This window comes from Mustelus asterias, chromosome 24 (assembly GCF_964213995.1).
Source record: "Mustelus asterias chromosome 24, sMusAst1.hap1.1, whole genome shotgun sequence".
In the NCBI taxonomy this organism is placed as follows: Eukaryota; Metazoa; Chordata; class Chondrichthyes; order Carcharhiniformes; family Triakidae; genus Mustelus; species Mustelus asterias.
This window is the reverse complement of record NC_135824.1, coordinates 1,086,698-1,101,646: the sequence shown is the minus strand read 5'-3', so window position 1 is coordinate 1,101,646 and position 14,949 is coordinate 1,086,698. Positions and strand designations below refer to the sequence as shown.

General features: G+C 43.3%; 1 protein-coding gene across 6 annotated transcripts in view; it reads right to left on the bottom strand.

Annotated features, from left to right (window-relative positions):
- The window catches only part of gabpb1 (GA binding protein transcription factor subunit beta 1), an 86,162-nt gene that overhangs the window by 49,354 nt on the left and 21,859 nt on the right, over positions 1 to 14,949 (bottom strand). For all 6 annotated transcript variants that reach the window (XM_078241118.1, XM_078241119.1, XM_078241122.1 and 3 more), the window contains exons 5-6: positions 8,080 to 8,224; positions 5,965 to 6,078 (exon numbers count right to left, since the gene is read on the bottom strand). In XM_078241118.1, the coding sequence (XP_078097244.1) occupies positions 5,965 to 6,078; positions 8,080 to 8,224 (259 nt within the window). The remainder of the gene's footprint in view (positions 1 to 5,964; positions 6,079 to 8,079; positions 8,225 to 14,949) is intronic.

Below are 14,949 nucleotides of genomic sequence, written 5' to 3'. Positions count from 1 at the left end.
CTGTATAAGGTGCTGGTGAGGCTACACCTGGAGTACTGTGTACAGTTTTGGTCTCCTTACTTGAGAAAGGATATATTGGCACTGGAGGGGGTGCAGAGGAGATTCACTAAGTTGATTCCGGAGTTGAGAGGGTTGGCTTATGAGGAGAGACTGAGTAGACTGGGGCTATACTCATTGGAAGAATGAGGGAAGATCTTATAGAAACATACATGATTATGAAGGGAATAGATAAGATAGAAGCAGGGAAGTTGTTTCCACTGGCAGGTGAAACTAGAACTGAGGGGGCATAGCCTCAAAATAAGGGGGAGCAGATTTAGGACTGAGTTGAGGAACTTCTTCACACAAAGGGTTGTGAATCTGTGGAATTCCCTGCCCAGTGAAGCAGTTGAGGCTACCTCATTGAATGTTTTTAAGGCAAGGATAGATAAATTTTTGAACAGTAAAGGAATTAAGGGTTATGGTGAGCGGGCGGGTAAGTGGAGCTGGATCCATGAAAAGATCAGCCGTGATCTTACTGAATGGCGGAGCAGGCTCGAGGGGCCAGATGGCCTACTCCTGCTCCTAATTCTTACGTTCTTATGAGATCAGAAGCTGGCTACAATGTAAGTAAATAATGGTTCATTGACTTAAACACCATTGCTCTCCTCAATATTTAATGGTATGGAATGCAACATCAACATTTGCATACAACATAAAATGGGAGTGCAATTTGGCTCTCAATGTTCAAGTGCTTTTGTAAAGACTTTGAACAAACTTTCCTAAACACAGAAGAGTGTACACAATAGCTAGGAAGCAGAGTACTCACACCCATTGTTAGTGGTCCAAAAGGATATTTTTTAAACTTGTGTCTGCTGCTTCTGACAATTAATAGTCATGCAGCCTTAAATTTCAACCACTGTAAACGTAAAGGGAAAAGCAACAGGAATCTGACTGGGTTTCCTTTAAACAAATGGGCATGTCCAGGGTTGGAAAATACACAGTAATGACAAAAATTCTTTAGGTCCTGAAGCACCTCAACATAGACAGTAAATTATCTGACTACAAACTACCTACTCTTTCCAAAACAGGAGTCAATTGCATTATATAATTATGAACATTTTGTTTCCCATACAATGTGCCACAGGAGTTCATTTTGTTAAATCCGATCAGTGAGAATCCATTAGTAGCTACAATGGAGTGTTTAAGGAACATTACGTGAACGTTCTTTAGGTTCAAAGACTGGTTATGTGACACAGGCTTGATCATGAATAAACAAACCACTCGTTAAGTGTGAAATTAGCTATTTTGTAGTAAGCACAGTCTCCGATTTACAATAACCATCAAGTCCTGCAGATACCAAAGTGCTTCCTGTTTATTTTCCTATCTGCACATTAACATCCCCAAAATCAGAAAGGCAGTGCCAGTAATTTCACACTCAGTTCAGAATCTTGGCCATACAATCAGAACAAACTATTGAACGGAAGACAGATGCTTCCCTCTAATGGTCAAATAGTTCATACAGATGGCAGTAACACACACCTGGCAATTCTTACTTGTCAACTAATAATAGTGCAGCATTTGAAGCCATTGAAAAATGTTTAAGAACTTACATCTTACACAGGACAAGACAATATTTAAATTATTTGCATGTTATTTAATTGGAAGTAGTTCTCATTTCCAAATTTCAAAGGGAAATATGTTCAGCGTACGTTGAACTTTCTTTTGACAAAGCTTAGCTTTAATCTTTAATATTGAATTTATCTCCAAGACTACAGTCTAAAATAACTTCACTATTAAGCTGCAGCTGCTTCATATCAAATTTCACAGGTGTCAAGAAACAGTGAGCAATGGTTAAATTTGATATTTTATTTCTAGTTTCCTTTTGAAATTAGGGAGCTTAATTCTCTTGTTAGTTAACAAAAAACACAAAAGACTAGCACGTCTTTACAACAGGGATGATTTCAATAAACTCTCTGTAAAAATGAGGCAAAACTAAACAAATGTATTACCTGACCTCAACTTAAACAGCACTGTAACAAGAATAGAAATGGGAATTGAGAGACAAAGTGACTTAATTAGGATTCAAAATTTCACTTTCCCAATGGCAGGCTGAGTTGCAGGGATTAGAACAGTGCATTTATGGCAGTCAGACCTCAATTTGTCCCACTGTAGGTTCATACTCATTCTGTTAAAGCTTTTTGTAATCACACACTACTGTAATAATCTTTGAGGCCAGTCTTCCATCACCCTTTATTTACAATGTGCTCAAAGTGTCACTCAGCGGCTAGAGTACAGGTCAGCCCCAAACTCTTTTGATGACCAGCCTGAGTGAAGCCAGCTGGTTTTAAACCCTCCTTTGCGCCTTCCCAATCAGGCAAGCCTCCACTCGCCTAAAAGGGAAGATCTGTAGATGATCCCCTGTGGCCACCATAACATCCCTCCCCCTCAAGTCCATTTCTTCCCCAAAACCACCTCGAGAGGAGTGCCTTTTCCGCCACTCAGCAACCGGCTTGGGGTCAATTGGAGGCAGGATCAGATCAGGCGGTAGTGAAACGGATTGGAGACCTTTTCTTTCCGAAGGGAGCGCTATAAAGCCACTGACACTGGCTCTTCCAGAGGTCTTGCTTCAGCTGGGCACCAGTCTCTTCTGCTTCCATCTCAGAATCCGTGTCCTCATCACCCAGAGAGGCAGACATAAGGTTGACTTCTAGTTAGGACTCAACACTGGCAGTGGTTGCCCCCATGGCTGGTAATGAGGCCTGCACTGGCTCCCTTCTCCTGAAATGGCCCAGATGCTTTCTGATCGGTCTGCCCTGCACTTGGGCATTAGAAGACACGGGCCCCATTAAGTCTTTGATTCTCTTGGCATGACTCACACTGTCTGACTGAGTTGGCAATGTCTGCATCAAGATGGGGCCACCCTACATACCTCCTAGCTAGCATTTTCATTTTTGAAAGCCCAAGATGGCCATGGTGTAATTCTGTAAGTATCAGACATCACCCTGGGCGAGGGACAACAATGCAGAAACCCTAGAGGATGATACCATTCTCAACACTGAGCTTGTCCTTCTTCGTCAAGTAGTGTTTCGTCAAGTAGGTTGTCCTCTGAATCCCCCATGTAATATTATGTTTTAATTTAGATAGGGTTGGGTCCTTTTGCATCAGGGCCTCGATTTGCCTTGCAAAACAGCAGCAAGTTGCACAAAAAATTGAGGGTAACATAAGTCACTTTGCAATTGAATTAGTGACTGGTTTTGCTGTGCAATGGACATTTTCTATTCTAGATAGCACATCACTCTTAAATATACATTACCGTTTAGTTTGGCAAAACCCCCAGTCTTTAAGCATTGCAGTAGCCCATACATGACCCACTGTTACAGATTAGCAGTGTTAGTTTCTCCCTTCTCTAGGACATGGATTGTGATTGAGTTTGGTTTGATGAGCAGTGACTACTCTCTGTCCTTGCCAAGGTGGCTATTCTCACTGGGTGACCTGATGGTAAGCCAGTGGGCAATTCATGCTCAGTGGGGCAGAGCGGGCTGACACCCAAATCTAAACCCATCCTCTCGAAATGTCCACTTTGCCCAGGGATAATAAACTGGAGTAGGAAGCCGGGCTAATTTGTATATCGCGCTAACCCAAGGATGCAAAGGTGTACTGTTGCCCTTATTGTCAACAATTGAGTTAACCCCTTTTTCTCGATCTGGGAATACCTTCACTCAGCGTCTGAGAGGGTCCTAGATGCATATGTAATAGGTTTCTCTGTTCCATCTCTCCAGCGATGTGCCAGGACCATCCCAACCCCATAAGGGGAGGCATCGCGTGTCAAAACAAGGTCCTTTTTGGGGTCAAAATGGGCCAATAAATTAGAGGACAAAAGTTTCTGTTTAACATCGTTTAAAGCCTGCAGCAGTGCCCCCACCCCACCAGACCAACTTTGATGTTTCCATAGTAAGGTATGCAAGGGGGACAGTAAAGAAGCTAAATTCAGAATAAACCCCTGCTGCTTCCCTATTGGTGAGCCTCCTTTCTCCTAATAGGGGAGCTTGTATTCTACGAGGCCCATGGGGAGATCTATTGACGATTTCCGTAGCCATCAGAACATCTACCTTCAACATTAAGTCATGCATTGTACCTTGCATTCCTCGTTGAACTTGGAAAAATAAGGGGAGCTAAAACTAAGACCTCCATTAATCCCAAAGCCACACCTAAGTATTTTCGAGCAAAAGTAGTCAGAACTGGCAAGCCTGGAAAAGCTGGCCATCATAAGCCTGTACAGTTTGCAGAGAGGGCCAAATTGTTGTTCCTGTCCTTGAATTGGATTGGTTGGTCTGACTTTGTGGAGACTATAAGCTTTCTATCAATAGGGTTGCTAAACTTAACAGATACCCTATGCCCTGGATTGAAGATCCGTACACCAGGTTAACTGGGGGCCAAGCATTTTCAAATTTAGACATGTGCCATGCGCATCTCCAACTTGAATTAGACGAGCCTTCCTGAAAGCATGTGACAATTAATACGCACAAAGGCCGATATGAGTACACTCGCCTGCCCTTTGGAGTTTAGTCTCCATGCGCCATTTTTCAACATGTAATGGAGAACATACTCCAAAGATTACCTCAGGTAGCAGTGTACCTAGGCTTGGTCACAGGAACTTTAGAATGCAAATATCTAGCAAACCCAAAGAGGTCTTAAGGTGATTTTTGGAAGTTTGGGTACACCAAAAAAGGGAACAATGTGTCTTCCAAGCAAGTGCCATGTGTTTTAGACGGAAGGCGCAGAGAGATGTTGGGAACCAGTGCGAATGTCAGATGGAGTGATGGAGTGTAACTGATTTGAACATAAACCTGATGATGACCATGTTCTCGGTGTCTCCAAAAATATATGCAGTAGCCAGCATGGAGATCAAAGTGGAAGGAACCCAGTGTCTGTGGTGGATTTTTGGTTGTGGACAATGCAATAAGTTGAAATTCTCACTGCTCATCAATTATGTGGGTGACATCCAGGACCGACGTCTTCTCGTTTCACCGTCTGCCTTCTCCACACAGTTCAAATGCTAGAACGTCTATGGGTCTCATAAACCCAATAATCCTACAACATTGGGAGCAAGAGGAGAGGATACGCCAAAGGAGGGCTCTTGCCAGTCAAGGGCTGCGATGCCAGCAACAGTCAGCACCAGGGGAGAGGCTGGTCAGGATGCAGTCGTCCAGCAAAGGCATCATAGATGACGTGCACTGGCGCATCAATACATCCTCAGGACGGGAACTAATTACCTGCAGCTCTTTGAGAGGCATTAGTTAAGGTAAGATATTTAATTGAGCAGTTGCCTGAGAAACTATGGACTCTCACCTGATGCACTCAATAATTTCCCTATGTCCAGTGAACATTTTTATCTTCTTGATGTACCATTAAAGACTAATATTGCTGCTTCTATAAATCACAGTCACTAATACAGTTGACTCAACCCAATGTGGACAAGAACATGCACATAGATTTCTGTCTATTTAATGATTTGCTATTGACCTGCTGTTTCCATTGGTGGGCAACTGAATAAACGGTGAGGATCAATTTCCAACCCTGATGCAAGTGCCATGATGAATGGCACCAGACCATAACACTGGCTATTTTAGAATTATTAGCAATGTCTGTTCTTGGACAAAAAGATGTAAATGGGGGTAAAACTCATTGCTTATTCAAACATTGAACCTGCTCACAGCCAATGTTATGACGCCAATGCAGAACATTGAAAAGTTTCCATCTTTCACTGCAAATTTGAGAGTTGCACGGGATGAGTAATATAAACAGGCAAGAGTGGTGAGAATGCATTGTCTTCCCAAGACAACTAAAAACTCTACAGAAGGTTACAAACGAGATACACAACACTTACTATTTACAGATTTTCATTTCTAACACAATTCTAATAGTGCAGTAATAATAGCCCTCTCTGAAAGGCTTAGCAAAATGAACATCAGCCATTTTCCTAACCTGGTGCTTCAGTTGTATGCGTCAATGGTGCTGATGCCTCTGCCAAAGCAGCTAATGTAGCCAACACCGACGTAGAGGAATTCCCAAACTGTACTGTAGAAATACCCGAGGATTCTATAAGTTAAAGGAAATCAAACATTACATGCCATTCCTCAGATAACCGGTTAATGAAGAGCTACACTTGGACACTCTTTAAAAATGCTGCTAAACACAAAGCACTGAAGCAGAAACTTTAGAATGCCATTAAAAACAAAAGCTAAACTTGGCATTTGAATTTTATTCCAAGTACTTTTAAAATGTAAATAATCATGAACAACTGCAAGTCAATTTCTTAAATTTGATCAATTTGGTAATCACCTTTATGCTTTTGGATGAATTATTTTAACTGATTGGAATCAAATGGGTTCTGGTGTAATACGTTTCGATATTATTAGTAGTTTTGTCGAGCTGATGGGAAAACATGTTGTTGTTAGGAAACAGTACACACTAATTTCAGGCATCCAGTGTCTGCATCAAACAATCCTGGGTCAGATAGGAGGCAGCTGGCTACAGAGTAAGTCTCCCTCTTTACTGCCAAGAACATGTATTACAGTTATATCGTTTAAAAATAAGTCATGCAAGACATGAGGATGAGGCGGAGGCTGGTGGGCAAGAGGGAAATCACATGGCTGCAGACTATCAATGACAACTCAGGGAAATGTTCCCAGCAAGAAAAATGAGCAGAGTACAAATGACCACAATGAGGGGAAGTTAGCAAATTCACAATGAGCAAGCCCAGATCTCGTTGCAAGTCTCTACAAGAACTCAACTGTCGTCATTGGGCTGTGTTTTTGATTTGGTACCCATTTCACACAGATGGGCAACCATCCAAAACAATTGCCAGTTAAAATGGCGTGCGCCTTGAACAGTGAGAGAAATTCCCAAACCCAATTATCACCCTACTGTCCATTCCACTCCTACAGGGGACTGGCAAAAATTGAGGTTTACTCTATCCCCATATTAACAGGCTAGTTACAAAGCCATTAAACCTTTTTCTGTCCAAAGTCTAAATAACAGCACTTCTTAAAACCCTAACACTTAAAGATAACAAAAAGATACAACCTCAAAAGGAAATTAAATCTGGGTATTTTCCCACCCATCAGCACAGCTCAGTTGATAGGTTCCTGCCTCCGAGTTGGAAGACTATGGATTCAAATTTGAGTATTGAGCCTTCAACACAACGTCAGAAACGTCATCTTTTAGACAAGTGTAAACTCAGGCTTCTTCCGCCAACCAGGTGATTCCATGGCACTATCTGAATGGCGGCAGGGAGTTGGTCTGGTGTCCTGGCCAATTTTCATCCTTCAAATAGCACCAGATGTTTTAATTATTCATTCATTGGCTGCGAGAGAGATTTGGATGCGCACAAATTGACTGTCACATTAACGCACAGCAATGACTGCTCTAAGTCAGTAATCCATTGGCTGCAATGCAATTGAGATGGTCTGAGGATGCGATAAGGCACTTTATAAATACAGTCCCTTTTACAAATGAGAACTGTTAGTAGGAGTACTGTACCTCATTGATCACAAGCTAAAAATGATTTGACTTGACTGGAAAATTACAGATATGATTACTGATATCCTGTAAACAACACATGGATAACTAGTTCCTCGGATTGTTTTAAATCATAGCTCAGTAACGTTCACTCACTGGCAGTGTCTAAACCATTAATTCAGCATAGCAATAAAATCATATAATGGTTATAGCATGGAAGAGGCCATTCAGTCCATAATGTCTATGATGGCTCTCTGCAAGGACATTCCACCTAGTGCACTCCCTACTTACAATTATTTCCTCCTCAGATAATGATCCAAGTCCCTTTTGAAAGCCACGATTGAATCTACCTCCACAACACACACAGGCAGTGTATTCCAGATCTTAACCATTCAATGCCTAATATTTTCCTTATGTTGTTGTTGCTTCTTTTGTCAAAGTGCCCTTGGGTTCTTGATCCTTCCACCAATAGTTACAGTTTCTCCTGAAATACTCTTCAGATTTTTTGTTGGGAAAACAGGAAGTACAGGGTTTTCACAGAATTGAAATATCAAAGTAATTGTAAAGTGGGCAACATACCTGATGTCTTTGTTGTACCGGTGGAAACTAGGCCAGTTAGATTGACCACTCCTCCAGGTCCAATGATAAATTGTGGTGCAGCACCATGTACAGTGATTGAATCAGAGCTGTCGGTGTTTGTATTGATCTGGTTCTGCATTGCCCTCTGTGGTGTAACAAGACAAAGGGTTATTGAATAACGCAAGAGAGAATGTACACTCCTTGAAAGTGTCCATCTTAATTAGAGGAAATGCTTTGCCCCTTATATCTCTACCAAGATAAGAAATAAATTGATTGTTACTAACCTAGCTGACTTCATTTACCTTTGATTAGCTGAAGAAGCAGACAGATAAGTTGGTGACCTTATCCATTATAGTTCCTCTTGGCCAAGGAGGCCATCAACAGGTTCAGGCAGCTTACAGTCAAGATTTTGCCTGCCTCTCTTACACACTAGCATCCAAACCCAGGTGTCCTTGAAGAAAAAGCACGCAGTGTCCACTGGTACGCACGCAGTGTCCACTGGTACGCACGCAGTGTCCACTGGTACGCACGCAGTGTCCACTGGTACGCACAGTGCCTTCCCTGTCAGTACCAGGAGGGCTGGAATGTATCATCAACGATGGGAATGCTGAATAAAATTCACCCAACACATGATTTTTCTCTGACAAATGGGAAGGGTTAGTCATAAGATTCTATCAATGCCATTCCAGAACTGAATTTTACAAGGTGCATGGCAGTGGTTTAAGAGTCAAAGTAATCCAGATTTACTCTCCCCATTTGTTGGGCTACATCCATCTTTGCTTCGCGAAAAAGAGCTCCTTTAGCCTGTTTGATCAATTAGATCATGGCTGATCTGTTGCTTAACTCCATCTCAGCTCCATGTCTCTTAATACACTTTCTTAATAAAAATTTATCTCAATTTTGAAATGTTCAATGACCCACAGTCTCATCTGATTTTTTGGACACATATCTCGAACACTTTTCCCCCAATTCTTTTTATATATTCACATCGGAGTTAGACAATTTTATCAACAAAAAGGTCACGGGTTATGGGAACAGACAGGAAAGTGGAGTGAAGGCCACATCCGACCAGCCATGGGCCCACTTACTGGTAGAGCATGTTGGAGGGGCCAAATGATCCACCCCTGTTTCTATTTCTTATTCACCTGTCCAGAGGCTAAACAGGCTGGGGCTCCATTCCCTGGAAAAGGGAACGCCTTTTGCTGATGGAGGAGTTTGACAGAGTAGACAAGATATTTCCATTCAAGGGAAAAACAAGATGTGGCGTTGGACTGAGGTGGGCACAGTAAGAACTCTCACAACAGCAGGTTGAAGTCCAACAGGTTTATTTGGAATCAAGAACATAAGAACTAGGAGCAGGAGTAGGCCACCTGGCCCCTCGAGCCTGCTCCGCCATTCAATAAGATCATGGCTGATCTTGTCGTGGACTCAGCTGCACTTACCCGCCCGCTCACCATAACCCTTAATTCCTTTACTGTTCAAAAATTTATCTATCCTTGCCTTAAAAACATTCAATGAGGTAGCCTCAACTGCTTCACTGGGCAGGGAATTCCACAGATTCACAACCCTTTGTGTGAAGAAGTTCCTCAACTCAGTCCTAAAAATGCTTCCCCTTATTTTGAGGCCATGCCCCCTAGTTCTGGTTTCACCTGCCAGTGGAAACAACTTCCCTGCTTCTATCTTATCTATTCCCTTCATAATCTTATATGTTTCTATAAGATCTTCCCTCATTCTTCTAAATTCCAATGAGTATAGCCACAGTCTACTCAGTCTCTCCTCATAAGCCAACCCTCTCAATTCTGGAATCAATCTAGTGAATCTCTTCTGCACCCCCTCCAGTGCCAGTATATCCTTTCTCAAGTAAGGAGACCAAAACTGTACACAGTACTCCAGATGTGGCCTCACCAGCACCTTATACAGCTGCAACATAACCTCGCTGTTTTTAAACTCCATTCCTCTAACAGTGAAGGACAAAATTCCATTTGCCACCTTCATTACCTGCTGCACCTGCAAACCAACTCCTTGAGATTCCTGCACATGGACACCCAGGTCCCTCTGCACAGCAGCATGCTGCAATTTTTTACCATTTAAATAATAGTCCATTTTGCTGTTATTCCGACCAAAATGGATGACCTCACATTTACCAACATTGTACTCCATCTGCCAGACCCCCGCCCACTCACTTAGATTATCTACATCCCTTTGCAGACTTTCAGCGTCCTCTGCACACTTAGTGTCACTCATCTTAGTGTCATCTGCGATTTTTGACACTACACTTGATCCCCAACTCCAAATCATCTATTTAAATCGTAAACAATTGCGGTCCCAACACTGATCCTGAGGAGCGGCACGGTAACAGTGGTTAGCACTGCTGCTTCGCAGCTCCAGGAACCTGGGCTCGATTCCCGGCTTAGGTCACTGTCTGTGTGGATTTTGCACATTCTCCTCATGTCTGCGTGGGTTTCCTCCGGGTGCTCCCGTTTCCCCCCCACAGTCCAAAGATGTGCAAGTTAGGTTGATTGGCTATGCTAAAATTGCCCCTTAGTGTCCTGAGATGCGTAAATTAGAGGGATTAGTGGGTAAATATGTAGGGATATGGGGTAGGGCCTGGGTGGGATTGTGGTCGGTGCAGACTCGATGGGCCAAATGGCCTCTTTCTGCACTGTAGGGTTTCTATTCTATGATGATTTTGAGGCACACCACTAGTCACTGATTGCCAACCAGAAAAACACCCATTTACCCCCACTCTTTGCTTTGTTAGTTAACCAATCCTCTATCCATGCTAATATATTATCCGTAACACCTTTATCTTATGTAGCAGTCTTTGGTGCGGCACCTTGTCAAATGCCTTCTGGAAATCCAGATACATCACAGCCACAGGTCCCCCATTGTCCGCTGCACATATAATGTTCTCAAAGAATTCCACCAAACTAGTCAAACATGACCTTCCCTTCATGAACCCATGCTGCGTCTTACTAATGGGACAATTTATATCCAGATGTCTCGCTATTTCTTCCTTGATGTTAGATTCAAGCATTTTCTCTACTACAGAAGTTAAGCTAACCGGCCTATAGTTACCTGCCTTTTGTCTACCTCCTTTTTTTTAAAAAAAAACAGTGGCGTCACATTTGCTGTTTTCCAATCTGCGGGAACCACCCAGAGTCCAGCGAATTTTGGTAAATTGCCACGAGTGCATTTGCTATTTCTCCTGCTATCACTTTTTGTACCCTGGGATGCATTCCATCAGGACCAGGAGACTTGTCTACCTTTAGCCCCATTAACTTGCCCAACACTACCTCTTTCATGATAATGATAGTTTCTAGGTTCTCACCTGCCATAGCCTTCCTGTCATCAATTTTTGGCATGTTATTTGTGTCTTCCACTGTGAAGACCAACACAAAATACCTGTTCAATGCTGAGCTTTCGGAGCGCTGCTCCTTCATCTCACTCACCTTAAGAAGAAGCAGCCCTCCAAAACTTGTGATTCCAAATAAACCTGGTGTTGTGAGACTTATTAGGAGAAATCAAGCCATCAATATAAAATAGTTACTGTTAAATCCAATAGTGAACTCAGAGGGAATGTCTGTACCAACAGTGGTGAGAATGGAACACACTACCAGAGGGAGTGTCTGAGTCAAATGATTTAGATACATGTAAGGAATTTGAGGTAGAAAGGAATGGAAAATTAAGCTAATCAATGTAGAGTCGAGGCTTAACATCAGAAGCATACATGATGCTGTTGTAATAGTGATGTCAGATCATATGACAGAGATGCAAGAGAGATCTGGAAGGAGCGGAAGCTCCAACCTTGTCTCGAGATCCAAACGTGTAAACACTTGATGCAAGAGTAATGGTTTTGAGAAACTACAGACATAAGCAACGTAGTTCAGGAGAATAGACAACGGCCACTTAGACTCCAACCACACAATGAAACATGGTGGCAGCGAGTAAAAGACATAGCAGATCTTAAAATGACTGCCACAAAAACAAACTGAACCATCTGGTTTCATGACAGGTATGATGGAGGTAGTCCAGTCACTCATTGTAACCAGTTGTAACACACTAGTGTTAATAAGTTTACCAACTCTTCTTCAATCTTGGGATGAATTGCACATGGCACCGCTCTTGCTTTGAGACTTTTTGGTTGACTATTAGGCTTTATCTTGTGTTTACTTGAACTCCCTTCATTGAGCCCAGTGTCTCTTCGAATACACTCTTGTATTTATCCAGAAGGTGCTGTGGGTCTGTTTTAGCATCGACCAATCTGTTGACAGCACTTTACCTTCTCCAACCATAGTCTCCCAAATTGAGCTGGAAAATTACCACAGACCACACGGTGAGGCAATTCCGCTGTTTGTCCACTCAACTCTACATTGACCATGATGTAACCTTTTAATGGCACAATCTCTTCCGCATATGTCCTTAAAAACACACCAGCTGGTTTTAAAGGAAGATGCTTCAACTTTTCTGGAGCGAAGGCAAGCGTGCAGCAGAGCCGTGATGCTGATTGGCTGTCATGGGGAAGAATTTGCATCAGCGTAGTCACTGCTTCCAGATCGTGGTTTGTGGAGGAGCTGTTGTCAAGGGACAGTTAAACCCCAAACACGACTTCCTCTCCCTACCTCCTCCTCTAACCAAAACAAAGTCACTGTGGGGACCACAAGCAAGGGAAAGGTGAGTTGAGATTTTTTTTATCCGTTTAACTATAAAGGGCAGTGTGGCAGTTAGGGCGGTGGAATGCTCCACCTGCCAGATGTGGGAAATTAGGGAGCAATCTAATCTCCCTGACAACTTCGTCTGCAAGAAGTGTGCCCAGCTACAGCTCCTCACAGATTACATTGTTCAGTTGGAGCATTAGATGGACACACTGCGGAGCATACAGGGAGCAGAGAGTGTGATAGACACTAATTACAGAGAAATTGTTCGCCACAGGTTCAGACAGGTAGATGGGTGACCGCCAGGAGAGGCAGGCAAGTAGTGCAGGAGTCTCCTGTGGCTATAGCCCTTTCAAACAGGTATACCATTTTGGATATTGTTGTGGGGGATAGCCTGTCAGGGGAAAATACCAGCAGCAGCCTGGCCTGTGGCACCATAGCTGTTCTGCTGTAAAGCAGGGTCGGGCAAAGAGCAAGTGAGCAGTAGTAATAGGGGATTCGCTAGTTGGAGGCACAGACAGACATTTCTGTGGCTGCGATCGAGAATCCAGGATGGTGTGTTGCCTCCCCAGTGCTAGGGTCAAGGACATCTCTGAGCAGTTGCAGGACATTCTTAAGGGGGAGGATGAGCAGCCAGAGGTTGTTGTACACATTGGTACCAACGACATAGGTAGGAAAAGGGATGAGGTCCTGAAGTGTGAATATAAAAAGAGTTAGGCAGAAGGCTAAAGCGCAGGGTAGTAACTTCTGGACTACTGCAGTGCCACATGCTAGCGAGAGTAGAAATAGGAAAATTAGGCATATGAATGCGTGGCTTGTGAGCTGGTGTAGGGGACAGGGATTTAGATTTGTGGATCATTGGAATCTCTTCTGGGGCAGGGGGACCGGTTCAAGAGGGGCGGGTTACACATGAACTGGAGGGGACTAATATCCTGGTAAGGAGATTTGTTGGAGCCACTAGGGAGGGTTTAAACTAGTTTGGCAGGGGGGTGGGACCCAAAGCAGTAGGGAGACAGAAGAGAAGGGGAGGACAGCATGGAGGTTAAAGAGAGCACATTAAATAGTAATGGCAGTGTCAGTAATCCTAGTACCAGACAGATCAGGCAAAAGCACGGCAGAGAGCAAAGGAAGTCCAGATTAAACAGCATTTATTTCAATGCAAGAGGCCTGACGGGCAAGGCAGATGAACTCAGGGCATGGATGGGTACATAGGACTGGGATATTATAACTATTGCTGAAACATGGCTAAGGGAGGGACAGGACTGACAGCTCAATGTTCCAGGGTACAGATGCTATAGGAAAGATAGAACAGGAGTAAGACAGGAGGGGGAGTTGCGTTTTTGATTAGGGAAAACATCACGGCAGTACTGAGGGGGGATATTTCTGAGGATTCACCCACTGAGTTTATATGGATAGAACTGAGAAATAAGAAGGGGGAAATCACTTTGATAGGATCGTACTACAGGCCCCCAAATATTCAGCGGGAAACGGAGGAGCAAATATGTAAGGAGATTACAGATAACTCCAAGAAAAATAGGGTGGTAATAGTAGGGAATTTAAACTTTCAACATTGAATGGGACATCCAAAGTATTAGGGGTTTAAATGGAGAAAAATTTGTATTCAGGAAGAATCTCTCATTCAGTATGTGGATGGCCCGACTAGAGAGAGGGCAAAACTTGACCCCCTCTTGGGAAATAAGGAAGGACAGGTGACAGAAGTGTTAGTGAGAGATCACTTTGGGACCAGTGATCATAATTCCATTAGTTTTAAGATAGCTACAGAGAATGATAGATCTAGCCCAAAGGTTAAAATTCTAAATTGGGACGAGGCCAATTTTGATGGTATTAGACAGGAACTTTCAAAAGTTGATTGAGGAAGGCAAAGGGACGTCTGGTATGTGGGAGGCTTTCAAAAGTGTGTTAACCAGGGTTAGAATCATAGAAACCCTACAGTGCAGAAGAGGCCATTCAGACCATCGAGTCTGCACCGACAACAATCCCACCAGGCCCTATCCCCGCTTAGTTACCCGGCTAATCACTTTAATCTATCACATCCCGGGACACAAAGGGTTAATTGAGCATGCCCAATCAACCTAACCCGCACATCTTTGGACTGTGGAAGGAAACCAGAGCACTCGGAGGAAACACACGCAGACATGGGGAGAACGGGCAAACTCCACACAGACAGTGACCCAAGTCGGGAATCGAACCCGGG